This window comes from Neoarius graeffei, chromosome 23 (assembly GCF_027579695.1).
Source record: "Neoarius graeffei isolate fNeoGra1 chromosome 23, fNeoGra1.pri, whole genome shotgun sequence".
NCBI lineage: Eukaryota > Metazoa > Chordata > Actinopteri > Siluriformes > Ariidae > Neoarius > Neoarius graeffei.
This window is the reverse complement of record NC_083591.1, coordinates 9,153,839-9,175,101: the sequence shown is the minus strand read 5'-3', so window position 1 is coordinate 9,175,101 and position 21,263 is coordinate 9,153,839. Positions and strand designations below refer to the sequence as shown.

The following is a 21,263-nucleotide window of genomic DNA, read 5'->3' as shown; positions in this document are numbered from 1 at the left end:
AATTGTAGGGTGGCCAATTTTACCATACATACACTTTATTTAATCTCACTTAATTGTATCATAATTTAATTGTTTAATGTTTCTTCCAGTATTTATTTATAATTAGTTCTTATTACTTTTCAGTGCAGGATTCCACTGTAACTACATTAATTAATAATAACTACATTAATTGGAACAAAAAAACCCCACAGTAACTACAGAAAACAATCATTTTTCAAGAAATTCTCATTTTTATTCATAATTATTCAGTAATAAAAACAGGTGTTCTTGTGGAATAACAGTATTTTACTGCTGAAACAATAGTACCTCCTAAAGGCACATGTCTGCAAATAGCTCTGTTTAACAAGTCTATATTTTATTTACAGCTATTTGGAAAATAGTCAGTATAAATTTACCAAATACCAGGATTTGCTCAAATGAAGTACAGAAGATAATATCATGAATAAAATCAAAAATACAAAAAACAATCTATGAATACCACAAACAACAAATATATCCCATTACTGGTGGCCTGAATTTTAAACTATAAACTAATGGCACTATTAGATTAAAGGAATAGTTTGGCCCAAAATGAGCTTTAACCAAGTTTGGGCACACAGCTCAGGAATTAAAGTAAACAAGCAACAAATGTGTTATTACTGATTAAATGCATTTGGGGTACAAAGAACAATGTACATATACACACTGGCCACTTTGATAGGAACAGTAATACAGATAAAAGTGAAGGGCTTCAGTTATTGTTCGTATTAAACAGAGGGAAAATTTGATCTTAGTGACTTTTACTATGGCTCTTGGTATCAAGTGGGCTGGTTTGAGTATTTCAGAAAATTTTCACCTCACAAAAGTCTCTGAAGTTTACACGGTATGAAAAACAAGCAGCAGTTCTGTAGGCGGAAATGCTTTGTTGGTGAGAGAGCTTAGAGAAGCATGGACAATCTGGTTTGAGCTGACAGCTGTAACTCAAATAACCACTCTTTACAACTGTGGCTTTGTTTAACTAACATTTCCAGTTAATAATAGACAACAATTTGACATGTTTTTTTTCTCATTTTGAATATGTTTTATTTTCTAGACACTTTATGTTGGTTTTCGTTGTAATTTATTATCCATCTGTCAATAAATATACACCACAGTAAGATTTGAAAGCAAGGTTCTTCTTATCAGGGCTGCCTTTGCTTGATAGGTTGAGCATGATTAATTTTACCCATTTCTTTTTCTATTGTTTTGGTAGCATGAATGGGGTGTAGCTCTGGCCCTCCTTGTTGATCAAACACTATGATTACTTTCCAAACCTCTTTGTCTGGCTCCTTGGTTCTCGTTCTTAATTCAGGTTTGCTCCTTTTAACAGTGTCTACGGATTCATTGCTGCTGTTAGAATCTGATCTTGGTCTCACTTGTTTTTTCCTCATTTCCTCCCAAAACATTTCATCATTATCCAAACCATAATGATCTCTTACCGTATATTACTGCCATCTGATTCCTCTGCCATTGTCCACTTTACATTCACTGTACAGTAGTTTACTTTCAAACCTTCCGCGTTTGTTATCATTGTCCGTGCTCCTGCTTCTCTCTCCACCATTCAGGGCTCTCAAGTTTTGAATGCAGGCAAGAGTGACAACCCCCCGTTGGGGGGGCCAGTTGGACGGGTCACAGGAATGGGGGTCTTTCGTTAATAATATTATTATTAGTGTTGTTGTTATTAATAACTGCTCAGACTTGCAGAAGAAAGGATAAACACACGGCACTGACAACTCAACCAAATACAAAGTCTTTATTCAATTTCCGTGTATTGAATAAGTGTATGTGTGTGTGTGAGAGAGCAGAGAGAGAGAGAGAGAGAGAGAGATTATGACTGGTATTGTTTATTATAAGTGTTTGCTGCTTTTTTGGAGTCCTTCATCATTTGTGTTGTTGGCTCCCACTTAAAACAGTTCGGCTCAAGTCCAGCCATTTTCAGGGTCATGATAGAGGCCAATGTCCCGTCCAGAGACAAGCTGTTTCGGGTTGAGGTTTTGTTCAGACTGACCATTGAAAATACCCTCTCGGCATCAGCATTTGAATGATGAAGCACCAAAACCAAGGTTGCTATCTTTGATAACCTCCCAAATTGGTTCAAGCCAGTCACCTTTGAAAAAGGAACCAAGGGCCTCTATTACTTAAATGTTTTCCTTTTATCTTAATAATGAGCAAGTCATGTTGTGTGCAAAAAATTTCTTACTTTGTTCTTTTTTGAGGACATTCTTCCCCAAAACTCATCAGCGTCAAAGGATGTTGGGTCCTGCAATCTCCTCTTCCCTATATCTTCCCCTGGAGTCACGCAGTTTCTATAATTATGAACAATAAAAACTTAATCTTTCACAAACGGGTCTTTCATAACTGCTGACAAATAAAAAAAAAAAACTTCACTCTTGCTGGTATTCACATGCTGCTTTAAACACACGTTAGTGTCGCTGTTATTATTGCTGACCAGCGTCTGTTATTGCCTGTGAACAAGTGGAGCTGCTCGCCAGGGGATCATTTAAACAGGTGCAATACAGCTCAGCTCCTGTAAAACCTTACCATGTCCATGCGAATTATCTGGGCAACATTCTCTCACAGCAGGCAAGTTGTAATTTCTTGTGTCAAACAAATTGTGAATTTGTTGTAACATTAAAACAAGATATGACGTCCTCTGGTCTCTGTGCTGCCCAGAGCTCATCCTCATGGCGTCCACTGAACAAAACTTTCAGAAGATGGTTGTAGCAGAATCACGTGAACAATTCCCGGGATAACAATGCTTTTTTCATTGGTTGTTGCGTTATCGACCCAGGTACAATAGTGCTTCTGATTGGCTATTGTGTAGCCCCGCCCTTTTCGTTTTTTTTGATTGGCTGGCAAGTGGCAGGCTCGACTCATGGGAGACGCGCTTGTTTCCTGCCGTTTCCATAGCGATAGCGGCGCGCCAGAGAAATTTATATTCTAATTTTTTTTCAGCGTGAGAAATACAATGTGTGGCGGGAGTGCGTGACAAAAGACCGAAAAGCGTGACTGTCACGCTCAATGCGTGAGACTTGAGAGCCCTGCTGCCACCATTCCACTCCTCCCCTATTCCTCTCTCCTACAGCGTACTTTCAAATTGCCCATTATGCAAATTAGGCAATGACGTCATTTAGCGACTTTAAGGGCAGCCAATAGCGACTTTCCTTACTGAGGAGTTGGCGACACTGGTTTCAACAGCGCATGCGCGCTCTTCAACAGACACCACTTCAGTCCGCTCACTGTAGTGGGGCTGTTAAGCTCTTATTATCAGAAGCAGGGCCGTAACCAGGATTTTTCAAATACCGAGGTCAAACATTGCGATACATCTTATTTGCCAAAAAAAAAAAAAAAAAATGTCCTAATATGGTGACTTTTCATACATTTTGGAAACGAGTCAAAATCACAAGCCCAACAAGATGAACATGTAGGTGAACATGTTTATTTTAACAATTTCAAAACTGCACGATCACAAAAGTATTTTGTGTGTGTGTGTGCGTGAGTGAGTGAGTGAGTGAGAGTTTGAGTGAGTGATGGAGTGTGAGTGAGTGAGAATGAGAGTGTGAGTGAGTGAGTTAGTGTGAGTGAGTGAGAGAGTGTGAGTGAGTTAGTGTGAGTGAGTGAGAATGAGTGAGTGAAAATGAGTGAGTGAGAATGAGTGAGAGTGACAACGCAATCTAGCCGAGCCTGAATGGACTTCAATTGCTTTTTAAAAAATATATGCCCTTTTCAATAGCAAAATACTAGACGGTTATTGGACAAAACCGACTAAAACGCTCCATTCGGAGACTGAGCCACACTGGAGATGGGAGTCAATAAGAGGGGCGGGACAAGACTTCCCGAGAGGAGGCTCATCTCCTGCTGGTGATTGGAGGAGGAGCTGTGAACGCGGCTGGGCTGTTCATGATTGACAGAAAGCAGTCAGAGGTGGGACATCATGTTGTAAATAAAATGTGAACATAAGTTTGCTACCCGTTTTCATTTCCGTTCGAAAATACAACCAATGATCAAAACAATAGTGTCTTGGGTTCACGTTAGCCTATAATCTGGTAAGTTAGCAAAATAGCTCAAGACTCGTCAGTACCCGATAACTTCATAAACAACAGGTCACGACTGTCCAGCCTTTTCTGATCTGAAACGCACCAAATCAGATCGAGACGAGAGAGAATAAAAGAGTTTGTGCCGCCTGGAAAACGAAAATCCTATCTAGCTAAGTGGCTTCGACTGTTGTTGCTTGAAATGCTAATTAAAATTGCACTGTTAATGATCATAAGCATTCCGGCACATAACTGTCAGTGACTGCAGGGGCGGTTTTAGGAAATCTGAGGCTCTGGGCAAAGGACAATTTGGAGGCCCCCCTCAACCCCAACCCATACATCTGTAATAATAATGAGATGATGAATCATACGTATTGACGAACAATATTTATTGTGAACACATGGAAATGATTGAAAAAAACAAAAAACAAATAAAGATCTCTAAGCTGTGTGTGTGTGTCAGTAGAGGAGAGAGTGTGTGTGTGTGTATGTGTGTCTGCCTGTCTGTCTATGTGCGCTGCTGTCGGTGTGCCCATCTATCAGTCTCATGGGTGGTGGAAGAACTTGTGTGGAAGAAGGTTGTTAATTTCGGTAGCTTTTCAACAAACTGTTCGCTATCCTTTTTCCTCTTCCTTTTCTCACTGCCACTTAGAAATCGTTTCATTCTGATTTTACTTTAACAAAAAATTTTACGAGGGCTCTGCAGCTAGAGCTAGATGGTGCTGGTGCATGTCTTCAGCCCGCTCGCGTCGTTGCCTAGGTTACTTCAGACACTACGGCTCTGAGAAAGAGCGAAGCCGGATAGCTGTGCGTGACATCACGTCACATACTGGTGGCTTTGCTTGTGAATCTAGCTGTAGGATTACACGTGAATCATGCTTTATTGCTTTTATTATTTTCGTAGCAATGTGGTTCATGTCGAGTGGAAAATATGTATAATCACAATGAATTATTACATAGTAAATGATGATGTATAGCATGCAGGAAAACAGGAATACCGTAACGCGACGACGAGGCCCCTGATTGGACGAGGCTCAGGGCAATTGCCCGACTTTGCCCAATGGAAAAACCGCCTATGAGTGACTGGCAAAATTAACTCACCTTCTTCCCTCTTTCTTTTTCTCTCACTTGTTGACTTTCCAAAGCTGAGTTTGGTTTGTTTTAGTGTAGTAGACTTCTTCATCTTATGTTAATTTTCAGATTCCACGACTAATTGACAAACTGACTGGCTGCGGAGTCGGACCTTGATGAGAACACTTCTCAGCTCTTGTATATCCCGTGGTGCTGAGCTGACTATCGCGAGGCTGCCTGATATGAAATGTTTCCAATGTCAGATATTTCAGCTTCGTTTAAAAATGATTATGTGGACTTTATTTTTAGACAAACAAATGAGAACAGGGGGATGCAAGCTGAATTTAGAATTTTCCACCGATCAAAGTCAGAACGATTTTCATCATATATTAATTTCACATTTCTGAGTGAAAAAAAAATACCGTGGGAAAAAAATGCCGAGGACATGACCTCGGTGTCCTCAATGGTAGTTACGGCCCTGATCAGAAGAATTGTGCACAAAATGAAAAAAGCATGAAACTTTCAGAGTTTGTTCTTGAAGGCATAAGCTTTAATTTGAGACGTGGAGGCATTCTCAGTTTGACCTCTGGGGTCAGCTAGAGGTCATTGACCTCCATGATGGCATATTTCTATGCATGAAATTAGAAAAGGCTGTATTTTAACACCTAAATGTGATGTAAATATAAAATAAATGTGTTTTTCCATGTTACTGGGCATGAAAAAATCACATATAATACTGATATTCCTCTTAGGGGTAACTTCAGGGGTCAGGTAGAGGTCATTGACCTTTGAAATTTGAAGTTTCTATGCATGACATTCTAGACGGGTGTATCTTAGGATCTAAATGTGATAGAAATGTGAAATTAATGTGTATTTCCTTGTTTCTGACCATGAGAAACCCATTTTTAATACTGGTATTACTCTTACAGGTCATCTCTGGGGTCAGCTAGAGGTCACTGACCTCCAGCATAATGCATATCTATGCACGAAATTAGAAACGGGTGTATCTTAGGTTCTAAATGTGATAGAAATGTAAACTAAATGTGTATTTCCATGTTTCTGGCCATGATAAACTAATTTCTAATACTGATATCATTTTTGTAAGTCACCTCTGAGGTCAGCTAGAGGTCACTGACCTCCACGATAATGCATTTCTAAGCATGAAATTAGAAACAATCTATCTTTGGATTAAAATGTGAAATACTGTAAATGTAAAGTAAATATATGATTCCATGTTTCTGGACATGAAACAACACATTTCTGATAAGTAAAACATCTCCAGTGGTCACAAACTATGTCAGAAGCTGAACACAGTTGCCCCATTTCCATTGATAATTTCAAAGTGAGTAATGTTTTGGAGCATTTGCTCTCATTTGCACTAGAGTTGAAGAATACAGTATATTGTAGTTTAATTTTCAGTCATTTTAATGTTGGACATTGATAGGGCAATTCTAAATTCACAGGAATAACTATATGTCAGTCTAGCAGAGGTAGAGATTCAATAGAATTTTCATGTTCATGTTTTGCGTGTAGCCCATTATTTTCCCGCGGTTCAGAGTGGGGCAAGATCACTGGAAAACATCCCCCCTACACAAGATGCTTTGAGGCAACACATAAAAAGAGCAATGTACCAGGCTAATATATGGAACCTTGCTTTGGTTTCTCAACCATGTTTGCCCAGTCCATCAGACTGGGGATGGATTGACACCGATGCTGGATGGCAGCCACTTTGGACAACACTCCCTGAAGCTTCACAGGCTTGCTATGAACTTGTGCACTGTGGTTGCAAAAAGGGTTGTACTGGGCACTGTAGATGTAAAAAGGCAGCCTTAAAGTGCACAGCACTGTGCACATGCTCTGGTGACTGCAGCGACTAAATCAGTGTTCTGTAGTTACAATTTGTAGGCCAACATTGTAATCCCCAAAGGTCAAGGCCCTTAGAATAAATGTAGATACTATAAGTGATTTAAAAATGTTCTTTATGGAACCTGTTCAACTGTTTACACTGCATTTAGAGTTTTGATTGTAGTTCAAGTTTTTGATTAGTTAAAGTTTATAATTTCTGACAAGTTGAAGTATATTTCTGTCATGTTCATATTCATATGGAATTGTTTCTTACAATCCAAAACACATGAGATTTCTATATAGATTTATCAAAATGTGGGATGTTTCCCAACCTTGCCTGTTCTCCATGATGTTGACCTCTCAGAATGATATCAGTATCAAAAATGGGTTTCTCATGTACAGAATCATAGAAATACAAATTTAGTTTACATTTCTATCACATTTAGAACCTGAGGTACACCCGTTTCTAATTTTATGCATAGAAATGCATTATGCTGGAGGTCAGTGACCTCTAGCTGACCCCAGAGATGACCTGTAAGAGTAATATCAGTATCAAAAATGGGTTTCTCATGGTCAGAAACAAGGAAATACACATTAACTTCACATTTCTATCACATTTAGATCCTAAGATACACCCGTCTAGAATTTCATGCATAGAAACTTCAAATTTCAAAGGTCAATGACCTCTACCTGACCCCTGAAGTTACACCTAAGAGGAATATCAGTATTATATGTGATTTTTTCATGTCCAGGCACATGAAAAAACACATTTATTTTACATTTACATCACATTTAGATGTTAAGATACAGCCTTTTCTAATTTCATGCATAGAAATGTGATATCATGGAGGTCAATGACCTCTAGCTGACCCCAGAGGTCAAACTGAGAATGCCTCCACGTCTCAAATTAAAGCTTATGCCTTCAAGAACAAACCCTGAAAGTTTCATGCTTTTTTCATTTTGTGCACAATTGTTATGCTTAACAGGCCCACTACTGTATGCAGCACTGAGTTTTTCGCTAAGCGCCTTTTTGACATTATGAGATGATTCTTTTGGATGAATAGCCATAGTATTTTACGGAACGAAGCTAAGGTTGTTTGGGAAAAGTTATTTTGTGTTTGAATCATGCCATTTGGAGAACTGATCACTGTTTTTCATCTTCAGGTACAAGGGGCTGAGCACGAGGCTAATGATGGCGTGTGATTGTAGAGAGGGCTGCTCTCTGAGGCCGCACATTCACACGTGTGAACACTTTGTACCAATACCATACACTGCCATTTTCTTTTTTATCCAGTTTTAAAAGCCATGGTTCACTTGACATGCTGGGCCTGTGTGAACTTACAAGCCTGGACCGTGAACTTGAGTACATTTTGGTGTGAAAGCCATGTGTTTTATATCCATGTTTTTCTTGTATGGTGTTTATAATGCAGTTCAGCACTTAATCCATGTTTTGCATATGTGGTGATGTATACGATGCAGTTCAGCACTTTGAGCATTGTTTAACTTTTTTGTTTTTTGCACTGTGCCAGAAATGTTGTGAGCTGATACCAATTACCAATGTGAAAAATAGCTGATCTATAAAGTCACATGTCAGTAAAAGCATTTTGTGATTGAAGATTTTTCTTAACATTTGTCTCCTATGAATGCTAATGAAGCAGGGTTGAGGTTTCACCTCAGACGGTTGTTGTACATATCTGGACTCCATCTGGCACTGATCCAACTCCCATCCGGACCTGATTTGGGCAGTGCAGAGAGAGGTTTTTAGTGATCGGTGCCGGACCTGGCCCACATCCATTCCAGATCCAAACACTGTATCTACGCCGGATACGGGGCGGAGAGCAAAAGTTATGTGGGGCGGATCCGTTTGCTGTATCCCGACCGCACTTTGGGGTACATCCGGTGCTGATCCGGCTCGGATCAAATTGCTTTCTGGGTTTTTCTGATGTACAAAGTGTTTTAAAAGGTTACTTAAGGCGGACGAGTTCAATTACTTTCCTCACCAAAACGTCGGAAAGACAATATTTGCCTGAATAATCTATCTATCTAATAAATCCACTATTAACCCTTTCAATTAATCAAAGTTTAATCATTTTAATGTATAATTAATACCCTTTGGACATTTCACCTTGGATATGTTTTTTTTTTTTCCAGGAGGGTAAATTGTTCTTTACAGTGGGCGTGTGTGCATTTTGAACATAAACAGGCTTTAAAAGCTGCTGTCCAAAAGCCCTTTACAGAGATTTATCCTGAAGAACAGGGTTTCTCTCAGGGACTTTCCATACTGTATCCATTTACGGAATTCGAATCGGAACGCGAATCAGAATCTTCTGTTCGAATAAAGAATTGGAACGCACTGAGTATAAAAACGCATCTGCACCGTCAGCACAAATACACTGAAGGGAAGATGATGAAGCAGGAAGGAGAGAAAGAAATGGCAAGTAAGTTAGAGATGAGCTACAGCGCCATCAAGCAGCTGTCGTTGGAGAAGAAGCTCTGTGATGTTCTCATCAAAGTGGATGGTGCCGAGTTCCACGCGCACAAGATCATCCTGTGTGGCTGCAGCAATTACTTCACCGCTCTGTTCACCAGCAGCTACTGCCCTCCAGATAAGCACGAGTACAGCATCCCTGACATTTCCTCTGAGATGATGGAGCTGATCATGGAGTACGCGTACACATACCGTGTTCACATCACGGAGGAAAACGTGCACGAGCTGCTGATCACTGCTGATTATCTGATGGTGAGAAGCCTGGTGAGTGAGTGCTGTGCGTTCCTGAAGGCTCAGCTGTGTCTGGAGAACTGCATTGGCATCTGGTGTTTCGCTTGCGTTCATGCCTTTGAGAAGTTGAAGCAGCAGGCCTTCCGGTTTATCTTACACAACTTTGAGGAGATGGTGCGCATCTCTGAGGAGTTCCTGGAGCTGACGGTCGAGCAGCTCGGTGAGATCATCGAGAACGACGAGCTGAACGTGAAACAGGAAAATGTGGTGTTCGAGACCATCTTACAGTGGATGAGACACGCGCCGCAGAGTCGGAACGCACACATGGGAGTGTTACTGGCCAGGGTGCGTCTGGCGCTACTGACGTATGATTACTTTATGGATCACGTGAGGAACAATGCTTTAGTGAAGGACAACGCAGCATGTAAGCCGATCATCTCCAGAGCTCTGCAGAGCATCCTTCGGCTCAACGTGAATGAATCTCTCGGCTCCGAGTTCACGCGGCGCCGCCTCCCCAACGCCGTTCTGCTGGTAATCGGTGGCTGGAGCCACAGGGGCCCCACCAATAGCATCGAAGTGTATGATACGCGAGCAGAGCGCTGGGTCAAAGCAACGTGCCACGATGAGAATCCACGAATGCATCACGGGACAGTGTACCTGAATGGCTTTGTGTACTGCATCGGAGGATTTGATGGGAACAGTTACACCAACACTGTGAGGAGGTTTGACCCCGTCACCCGAACCTGGGCTCAGGTGAGCCCCATGCACACTCGTCGATGTTACGTGAGTGTGTGTGTGCTGGAGGGCCGTATCTATGCCCTGGGAGGATTCGATGGCAATGAATGGCTAGACACAGTCGAGCGATATGAACCGGAGACTAATCAGTGGAGTATGATCGCACCAATGCACGAAAGACGAAGCGACGCAGGTGCTACAGCACTGAATGGCAAAGTGTACGTGTGTGGCGGGTTTGACGAGGACCAGCACTTGTTCACGGCGGAGTATTACAATCCTCAAACGGACCAGTGGACTGTCATCCCCCCCATGAGGCACAGAAGGCGTGGAGTGGGTGTGGTCTCATACGATGGACAGATTTACGCTGTTGGTGGATTTGATGGTGTTATTTATCACAGAAATGCAGAGGTGTATAATCCTCAGACTAATTCATGGAGAGCCATTCCATCCATGATGAAATCGCGCAGCCACTTCGGCATTGAGGTGGTGGACGATCTCCTGTTTGTTGCTGGAGGACGTAACGGCTGTGCCTCCATCAGTGAGGTGGAGTGTTACGATAAGAAAACTGATGCATGGTGTGCAGTCAAAGACATGAAGGTTTTACGCAGCGCTCTGAGCTGCTGTGTGCTGTCTGGTTTACCCAACATGGCCGAGTACACCGCACCCCGAGACGAAGTCCCCCAGAGCTCACAGAGCATGACCAGCTTCCTCACACTTCCTGCTTAAATTTGAAACTTACAAATAAATTTCTTCCTTTATCAGCATCCTTTTGGTCTCTCTTGTATTAAATCACACACTCAGGAGCCCTGGAGCAGTAAAAACCCTGAATTAATCTTTTGTTCACTCTTTTCTCATCAGTGTCACGGATCATTTTTATAATCAAAGATGAAGAAAATAAATTACTAATTTAAGTGTAAATTATTCAGTAGTAGTGAGGTGTAATGAAGCTGTTCCTTGAAACAGGTTTGCTCATCTTGAAACAGGCCTAAACCCAGAATTCGTCCTAAATTTCAAAGCATACATCTTAAAACAGGATACTGATTTAAGTGAAATCACAACTGCAAGTGAACTTCCATCAACATTTATTGAAAGCAATTTTCACACAATAACGTCTTAAATTGCCAAAAAGTGTTTCTGTAACCTACTGCACTCTCAATCTTCTCTCAGACACCCACTGTCACAGAGGTGTTTCACAACATATACATTCTAGGGCAGAGAGACAGAGTGAGAGGGACAGCAAGAGGCAGAGAGAGAGAGAGAGAGGTGACATTGGCCGATTGGATAAAAAAAATTATCTTTTTTTAATCACTGATGTTCAAACAGTATTTCTGAATGAAATAAAACTATACCTGATACAGGGAATTAAAAAAAAAAAACCTCAACAGAAACTGAAGGAAGTCAGGTACAGGTGCATGACAACAAATGACTGCAAGACAGTGCCAGGAGAAAAATAAGCACAATAACAGAACAGATAGGCATTTGTACTGAACTTATTTCTCAATAAATGATTTCCATTCATTGATTACTTTCTTGTATGCTCTTGTGGCATCTCTCTCGTGGATGTTTTCACCTACTACCTCTGTCTGAATGACTGAGAAAAGGGTGGCAACACATTTTGGTGCAAAGTTTAGTAGTACACTATTAAGACTAACATTACATCAAAGAAATCCTCCTTTGTGCAAGTGCTCACAGGTATGCTTCCCACAGCGAGGATGCAGGTCTTTCCATCGAACAGCAACGCTGGGCTGCAGAGACTTCGCTTCTCCAAGTAAAGTGATGGATCCTCCCTTAATTGGCTAGAAATGAATGGCAACGACAAACAGTTCAGTGTGAATTAGAAGAGTTTCAAGAGAACAGCAGTAAGGTTGTAAATGTCAGGACATTACAGTGGCTATAGGGGACCAGTATGACAATTTCTCACCTGAAGGATATCAAGCAGTGCTTCACTGGCACACCATCTTCTTCCTCTGACCTACCTCCTATATCATACTTTTATATTATTGAGTAAGCACTCTAGAGCAGCGGCTACAATTATTGACACCTTAACGATCTTTTGGCCATTGCAAAAGTTGAAAAGACTTTCAATATCTAAATTGTGCATGAATAATTCCTCAAACGTCCACTGAAAAAAAATGAGTTGATTCCTGATTACTTAGTGTATCAGATCACGTGACACCACGCCACAATTATTGACAACTTTGTCCACAGCTATCGACACTGTTCTACAATTATCAACATCCAGATGATTATTTATTAAAAAAAAATCGGTATGTGGTATTCAGTTAACAAAACAGATTTTATTTCACATTTGTTTTACATAGACTTATATTTAGTACAAAATATCTTTTATATAAATATACAGATGTCAGTGTTTACTGAAATGAGGAAGTAATTCTAAAGTTTGTCAACAAATGAACTGATAATGTTTAACCTGTCAGAAAATCTTTTTGTTCCACTTTCTCCCTGCTTTCTCAGTATTTTTGTAGATCACATTTTGTTAATCATTCATTGTTGCTTGTATTAATTTCTAGTTTTGTAGTTTACAAATAAATGTTAAAAGGCAATTGATATTGTAACCACATGAAAATCCAGGTCAAAGGTTGCATGTTATTCCTGGAACCAAAATATAAAATGTCTACTGATATTGTAATATGTGGTAGATATTTACAACAAACTGTAAAAAAAAATTCTGAATGGAATAGAAACAAATGAATATTTCAAGCATGTCATTTTTTATATTCTAGGAATTTAATTGTGGTCTAATTCTATTTATTGAAATCAGATCCCAAATACTCTATAAACATTCCATTCTGTTATGAATCAGAAAAAAAATTATTATAAATCACGGCACTTTTCTTTTTTTTAAGTACGTCATCTCCTTCAACAACGTTACACAAAGATCGATACATAACAGTTGTAAATGTCACTTAATTCCACAGGGTGTCAATAATGGTGGACACTGGTGAACGTGATCACTATTATCGACACCTCAAGTGACTTCTCGAACGTGTGTTTAAATACAAAATGGTGACTGTCAAATGAAAGAATAAGAAACAAAGTAGGGTTCGACAAGGATATCATGAAATATTGGTGAATTTGATAAGTAAAAACATGTCCATGATCTTTCCACGATGCTTCTCTGCAATGATAACATCCGGGTTTTTCTCAAATTGCTGATTGTGCTAAAAATAATTCCATCTCAGGTAATGAGCTGTGCCATCAGAAAACAAGATCAAAGGGCGGGGGGGGCTTCCCGGTTTATTAATTAACTAGTGCTGTCAAAAATGTCGCGTTATTAACGCGTTAACTTGACTCAATTTTAACGGTGATAATTTTTTTATCGCGAGATTAACGCTCTGTGACATGATGTAGGTTTTTCATAAGCTTTTGAAACTGCCAGGAACTTGGAACATAGACTTTGCTTAGAAAAACGATGGCAGCTAGACTGTAATGCCGCGCCCCGCACAGCCAGAGTCTTCTGCCCTCCCCCCAAAGAACCAGCGCGGGCAGGGCGCGCTAGCCCCGCGCCTCGGGACGAAGAGCCACGGTGCTTGGCTTAGGTTTCGTTTTCCCATCGGCAGCTTCAGCCCGACTTTGCAGTGGCTGTGACAAGACGTGTTATGCTCTGCAATAAAAAAAAAAAACATTGGTACAACGCAAGCCCATTCACTTTTTTATGCTGATAAGAGAATTACAATGGTTTTTCATGTGAGAAAAATGTGCGATTAAATTGCGATTAATCGCGAGTTAACTATGACAGTCGCGACATTAATCGCGATTAAATATTTTAATCACTTGACAGCACTATAATTAACCAATAATAACTGTTGTGACTGAAACTCACGTTTATAAAATTGTTTTTTATTGGTAAATTTGAAAAGGTAGTGTCAATAATTATGGACTGTCGATAATTGTAGCTGCTGCTCTAGTATTATTAAAGTTGATGTTGTTAGCACCTAGTCAAAGTGACTAATGAATGAACATTGTATAGAAGTTGGTAAGTTAGCAACTAAAGAATATGTTGATTACAGGCGTACAGCATGAGTAATAGCCAGTAGCCTGCTAGAATACTGCAGTGGACCAGTGTTGGGTTTATTGTCATTGGCAATCACGCCTGGATAACTTGTGTGATACTTATGCTGTAGATGTTTAAAATATAGCTGTATAAAATCAGCCTTATGAAAAATGAGACATTATGTGTCCTTGTAAATGCAATATATTTTCCAGGAAAATAAAAGAAGAGTTTAAAAAGGGACAGTCCTGGGAAAACCAGGAGAGGTGGTAACACTACACATGACAGAAGGTGACGTGATTGATTTTCATGGCTGACTTCACAGTAGACAACAATGCCTTATTTCTTGTTTTCTTCTTTGGAGAGAGGATGGTTTTCCATTTTGATCTTCTGAAGGTATCAGAAGCCAGATCTTAGTCCTGATAGATATTATATCAAACTATAATGAAATACTTCCACACGTTTGTGTTAAACATATTGATTTCTGCAATAGCACATTTTAAGCTATTCAGATATTTGATGTGAACCGCAGAGCACCACTTTCCATGCAAAATGACTTCAATAAAACAGGCCAGGTCAGACCACACACACACACACACACACACACACACACACACACACACACACACACACACACACACACACACACACACACAGAGTAATGTGCACATAACACACATTCATGCTCTGTGTTGCCAAGCCATCTGTTTAGCCTTTGTTCCAGTGTGTGTGTGTGTGTGTGTGTGTGTGTGTGTGTGTGTGTTAATGTTCATCTACAATAATACTTTGGATAATAAACACGTGCAACAAACAAATATGGGGAAAAAAACTGCAGCGGCTTACAGTGAACACTAGAGGACAACTTTGAGCTGGTGGTTATATTGTTGGATGTCTTCATTTTTCATTCTTCTTCAATGATGGAAAAGAAAAGCTGATAAAATCTGATGCCACATCATATTTATCAGGTTCAACTAACTGATTAGTTGTCTGTTTGTATATCAGCTTTGGTAGAGACCAAGTAGTAATAGCAGTGGCGGTAACATTGTGGTGGTGTTTATATTATCCAACTTGAAAACATGGTGGCATGGTGAACATTGGCTGCATTTTCAACTGCCATAACTGTAAATGTCATATCACAAACAGAGTGAGATATTTCAGTTTTACAGCTTGGAAAACAGTGGAAGTAGATTTGAAAAATAAATTGGATGAATTTGAATTTGTCTAGACGTTGAAATAACTCACAATTATTATTTTATTCCTCGTATTTGACACTAATTGTCCCAACTTTTTTTGAGTGTGTTGCAGGCATCAAATTCTAACTTCACTTATATTTACAAAATGCAATTAAAATGGTCAGTAAAATGATTGAAATTCTTTTCTTTGTACTTTTCTCAATGAAATAAAGGTTCACATGAATTAACAAATCACAGATTTATGTTTTACTGCATTTTGAAAAATATCCCAACTTTTCTGGAAATGGGGTTTGTATTTATTTAGATGTTCTTGAGTTTGTTTGTTGGAGATAGTTTTCCTCTTACAATATGAATGATTAAAATTCTTTATTTATACAACCCCGATTCCAAAAAAGTTGGGACAAAGTACAAATTGTAAATAAAAACGGAATGCAATGATGTGGAAGTTTCAAAATTCCATATTTTATTCAGAATAGAACATAGATGACATATCAAATGTTTAAACTGAGAAAATGTATCATTTAAAGAGAAAAATTAGGTGATTTTAAACTTCATGACAACAACACATCTCAAAAAAGTTGGAACAAGGCCATGTTTACCACTGTGAGACATCCCCTTTTCTCTTTACAACAGTCTGTAAACGTCTGGGGACTGAGGAGACAAGTTGCTCAAGTTTAGGGATAGGAATTCTTGTCTAATGTAGGATTCTAGTTGCTCAACTGTCTGCGGTCATTTTTGTCGTGTCTTCCGTTTTATGATGCGCCAAATGTTTTCTATGGGTGAAAGATCTGGACTGCAGGCTGGCCAGTTCAGTACCCGGACCCTTCTTCTACGCAGCCATGATGCTGTAATTGATGCAGTATGTGGTTTGGCATTGTCATGTTGGAAAATGCAAGGTCTTCCCTGAAAGAGACGTCGTCTGTATGGGAGCATATGTTGCTCTAGAACCTGGATATACCTTTCAGCATTGATGGTGTCTTTCCAGATGTGTAAGCTGCCCATGCCACATGCACTAATGCAACCCCATACCATCAGAGATGCAGGCTTCTGAACTGAGCGCTGATAACAACTTGGGTCGTCCTTCTCCTCTTTAGTCCGAATGACACGGCATTCCTGATTTCCATAAAGAACTTCAAATTTTGATTCGTCTCACCACAGAACAGTTTTCCACTTTGCCACAGTCCATTTTAAATGAGCCTTGGCCCAGAGAAGACGTCTGCACTTCTGGATCATGTTTAGATACGGCTTCTTCTTTGAACTATAGAGTTTTAGCTGGCAACGGCGGATGGCACGGTGAATTGTGTTCACAGGTAATGTTCTCTGCAAATATTCCTGAGCCCATTTTGTGATTTCCAATACAGAAGCATGCCTGTATGTGATGCAGTGCCGTCTAAGGGCCCAAAGATCATGGGCACCCAGTATGGTTTTCCAGCCTTGACCCTTACGCACAGAGATTCTTCCAGATTCTCTGAATCTTTTGATGATATTATGCACTGTAGATGATGATATGTTCAAACTCTTTGCAATTTTACACTGTCGAACTCCTTTCTGATATTGCTCCACTATTTGTCGGCGCAGAATTAGGGGGATTGGTGATCCTCTTCCCATCTTTACTTCTGAGAGCCGCTGCCACTTCAAGATGCTCTTTTTATACCCAGTCATGTTAATGACCTATTGCCAATTGACCTAATGAGTTGCAATTTGGTCCTCCAGCTGTTCCTTTTTTGTACCTTTAACTTTTCCAGCCTCTTATTGCCCCTGTCCCAACTTTTTTGAGATGTGTTGCTGTCATGAAATTTCAAATGAGCCAATATTTGGCATGAAATTTCAAAATGTCTCACTTTCGACATTTGATATGTTGTCTATGTTCTATTGTGAATACAATATCAGTTTCTGAGATTTGTAAATTATTGCATTCCGTTTTTATTTACAATTTGTACTTTGTCCCAACTTTTTTGGAATCGAGGTTGTAAATGAATGGCACATCACGCTATTTAACTAAAACTTGAGTCTTCGGGACAGAGGAATTTAGCCTTTCTGCTTTCTCAGTAACAAGACAAACTGTTATTTTTGTCTCATTAACTTAAACAGAATGATGGAAAAGAGAAGCTGGTGAGGGAAAGGTTGAAGTCACAATTGACGAATTTGAAGAGCTGTATCCTAAAACAGTGTTTCTCAACCACTGCGCCGTGGTCCATTAGTGGATTGCAAAGTGCCATCTAGTGGGCAATGAATTTTTTTCAAGTTGAAGTTCATTTTTTACCCGTAGTAGGGTACAGTTGCTGGACTGCATCTGACATCACATCTGCCTCATTAAGCTACGGTTACACTACAGCTCGCGATGCTTTGCGATGGGTTATCCATGAAAATAAGGCATTTTGGTGGCGATATACACGTGAGCTAAAATTTGTGGTCACACAGTAGGTGAACACTTTACTATCGAGCGGCTGTGTGCGCTCACAAAGTGCGTTGTGCGTGCACTTGGGACCCAGTCGTTATGGGAAACACCTGATACTGATTTGAACACAATCAGCACACACAGATATGGAAGATGTTTTCACAGAGGCTTTGTGAAGTATCACTGTCATGTTTGTTTCTAGCCATGTTTTTAACACTTTAAATACTCTGCTTTCTGTTTTGCTTTTGTAAATATAACACCTGCTAATAAACACCCTTTCTGCACTTAGAGCCATCTACCTTTGTTCATCTTGTAGTGTCCTGATCCCCAGATCTTTAACCCAGCCATATAAAAAGTTGTACGCCTCCATGCCCTTCAGGAATCTGTGTGTCCGTGTAGAATGATGTCTGCAGCACCAGGTAGTTTGAGATGTTGGGGAACTCAATGGATGGATAATTTTCTAACTCATAGTCAAGTCAAGTTTATTTGTATAGCGCTTTTAACAATAAACATTGCCACAAAGCAGCTTTACAGAATTTGAACGGCTTAAAATATGAGCTAATTTTATCCCTACTCTATCCCCAATGAGCAAGCCTGTAGCGACGGTGGCGAGGAAAAACTCCCTCAGACGACATGAGGAAGAAACCTCGAGAGGAACCAGACTCAAAAGGGAACCCATCCTCATTTGGACAACAACAGACAACTTGACTATAACCTTAACAGTCCGAACATAAAGTCAGCTTTGCTGATGCTATAAACCCCCCACCGACGGAAACCCGATTGCAAAAACCGTTCACGACAACCGCAGTCCCAAAGTCAGGAAGTCAACTGCAGTCCATAGGAAAAATCCTTTTTTGTTAACGTTTACGGATCTATCCCATTGAGTGGTTTCTATATCCACTTATTTTGAGTGTACTTCTTGGTTTTAATAACTTGCTTGTTTGCTGTACACAAACATGGCAATAAGTTCTTGTGTTAATGGACCAGACTCCACTTTTGGATCATTAATCCCTTTTGACTGAGAATGACCTGCATGCATGGTTTTATGTTGGCTTCTGGCACATCCATACAGTTTGAAATCCAATATCTACAATTAAAAACAGTTTGTTTTTATTGCATTTATTTAATTCCTGGGCTCCCAACTGTAACAAGATGTGATGTTGTATTCTGTTATACACTTAACTGTAGATTATTAGATTCTAATAGGATAGATGAACCAAAATAATTGGCTATCTTTTTTAATGGGCCCGACTTGTTACAAGTCTGAATAGGTAGGCCTTAAAAGCAGAAAAGATTGAGAACCCCTGTCCTAAAATACACCAACCACTACCCAGAATGCAACGTGACATGACATAGTTGCCCATTCTCTATAAGAAAGCATCCCTTCCAGATTCCAAGAATTAAAAATAATCAGAACGCCTGCACTGGAATGAGTTGCTTTAGCATCAGTTCCTCACATAGTGACCATAAAAGGCTGAAAGAGAAAATTTCACAGAATGAGAAGGCAGTAAGGAAGAAGTGGTTTACAGCTAGTCATCCAATAATAAGTATTTCCAGCATTTTTGTCATGTATAGAAAAAAAATGAGTTAGAACTGCAAACTCAACAAGGAAGGAATAAAAGGCTAAGATATGTGAAATGTTATGTGGCTGTCACTCAGAAAGGTCAACAAGGTCAAGTCCTGAACTTCTGTTCTATTTTTGTTCTGTTTTGTTTTTGTAGGGTTAATTGTAGGGTGGCCAATTTTACCATACATACACTTTATTTAATCCCACTTAATTGTATCATAATTTTATTGTTTAATGTTTCTTCCAGTATTTATTTATGATTAGTTCTTATTACTTTTCAGTGCAGGATTCCACTGTAACTACATTAATTAATAATAATTACATTAATTGGAACAAAAGAAATACAGTAACTACAGAAAATCATTTTCAAGAAATTCTCATTTTTATTCATAATTATTCAGTAATAAAAACAGGCGTTCTTGTGGAATCTCATCTCATTATCTCTAGCCGCTTTATCCTGTTCTACAGGGTCGCAGGCAAGCTGGAGCCTATCCCAGCTGACTACGGGCGAAAGGCAGGGTACACCCTGGACAAATCGCCAGGTCATCACAGGGCTGACACATAGACACAGACAACCATTCACACTCACATTCACACCTACAGTCAATTTAGAGTCACCAGTTAACCTAACCTGCATGTCTTTGGACTGTGGGAGAAACCGGAACACCTGGAGGAAACCCACGCGGACACGGGGAGAACATGCAAACTCCACACAGAAAGGCCCTCGCCGGCCACAGGCTCGAACCCAGAACCTTCCTGCTGTGAGGCGACAGCGCTAACCACTACACCACCGTGCCGCCCTTCTTGTGGAATAACAGTATTTTACTGCTGAAACAATATTACCTCCTAAAGGCACATGTCTGCAGATAGCTCTATTTTACAATTCTATATTTTATTTACAGCTATTTGGACGACCCAATCCATTCTGAACGTTTTAATTTAACACCATAAACTGATGTTTACTGTGTTAAACATCTGTGTGTTTTCTCTCCATCTGCTTTGTGCCTTACATCTGGAACACTGACTGTTTAATTATGGAAACTCATCAGACTCGAGCTCCTGCTGAAACCTGTAAATAAAAGTTACTTTTTTTTGCATGTTGTGTTTAATCTGGTATGTACTAATTTCCCCAAGCTTCCTTATCTCCTGTTCTTTCCAATTTAAACAGCACTTTTCTTAGACATGTTGATGTATGAAGTACTAATCAGGGTTCATCGCAGTTAGTGTTAAAGTCGAGGATTCATTGTTCCTCTTTGGTTTAAGTCTTCCCCTCCCGACTGTCAACACACACCATCTTACTGTCTGTCAAGCTTCATGATGTTACTGTAAAAGTCCTGTAATAGAAGGAAAACAACTTCTCTCAAAACACTTCCGGACAAAATGACTATAACTCAATGCACACTCAGAGACAATAATCCAGCCATTCGTCATGCAGAAATCCAGTGCTTTCAACCTGAATCAGATTTACCGCAGACCAGGGCCCTGTTCTTCAGACGGGGATTACTGAATTAACTGGATTGGATTCTTGACCATTTCCTTTTCCAAGGCGAGTCTGTACAATTATTTGTAAGTCTGAATGTGCTCAGGAGCAGGTTTCATTTATTTATAGCTCAGTTTTGATGAATTTTCAAAACTGATTAGTCAGAAGGTGTTTCAGTTTCTTTAACAGCA

The 21,263-nt window shown here is 39.8% G+C and overlaps 1 protein-coding gene across 1 annotated transcript; it reads left to right on the top strand.

Annotated features, from left to right (window-relative positions):
* The first annotated feature begins 9,372 nt into the window (after positions 1 to 9,372).
* LOC132871143 (kelch-like protein 10) lies at positions 9,373 to 11,148 on the top strand. Its single transcript, XM_060905251.1, has one exon. The coding sequence runs from the start codon at positions 9,373 to 9,375 to the stop codon at positions 11,146 to 11,148; it is 1,776 nt and encodes a 591-aa protein (XP_060761234.1).
* The last annotated feature ends 10,115 nt before the right edge of the window (positions 11,149 to 21,263 follow it).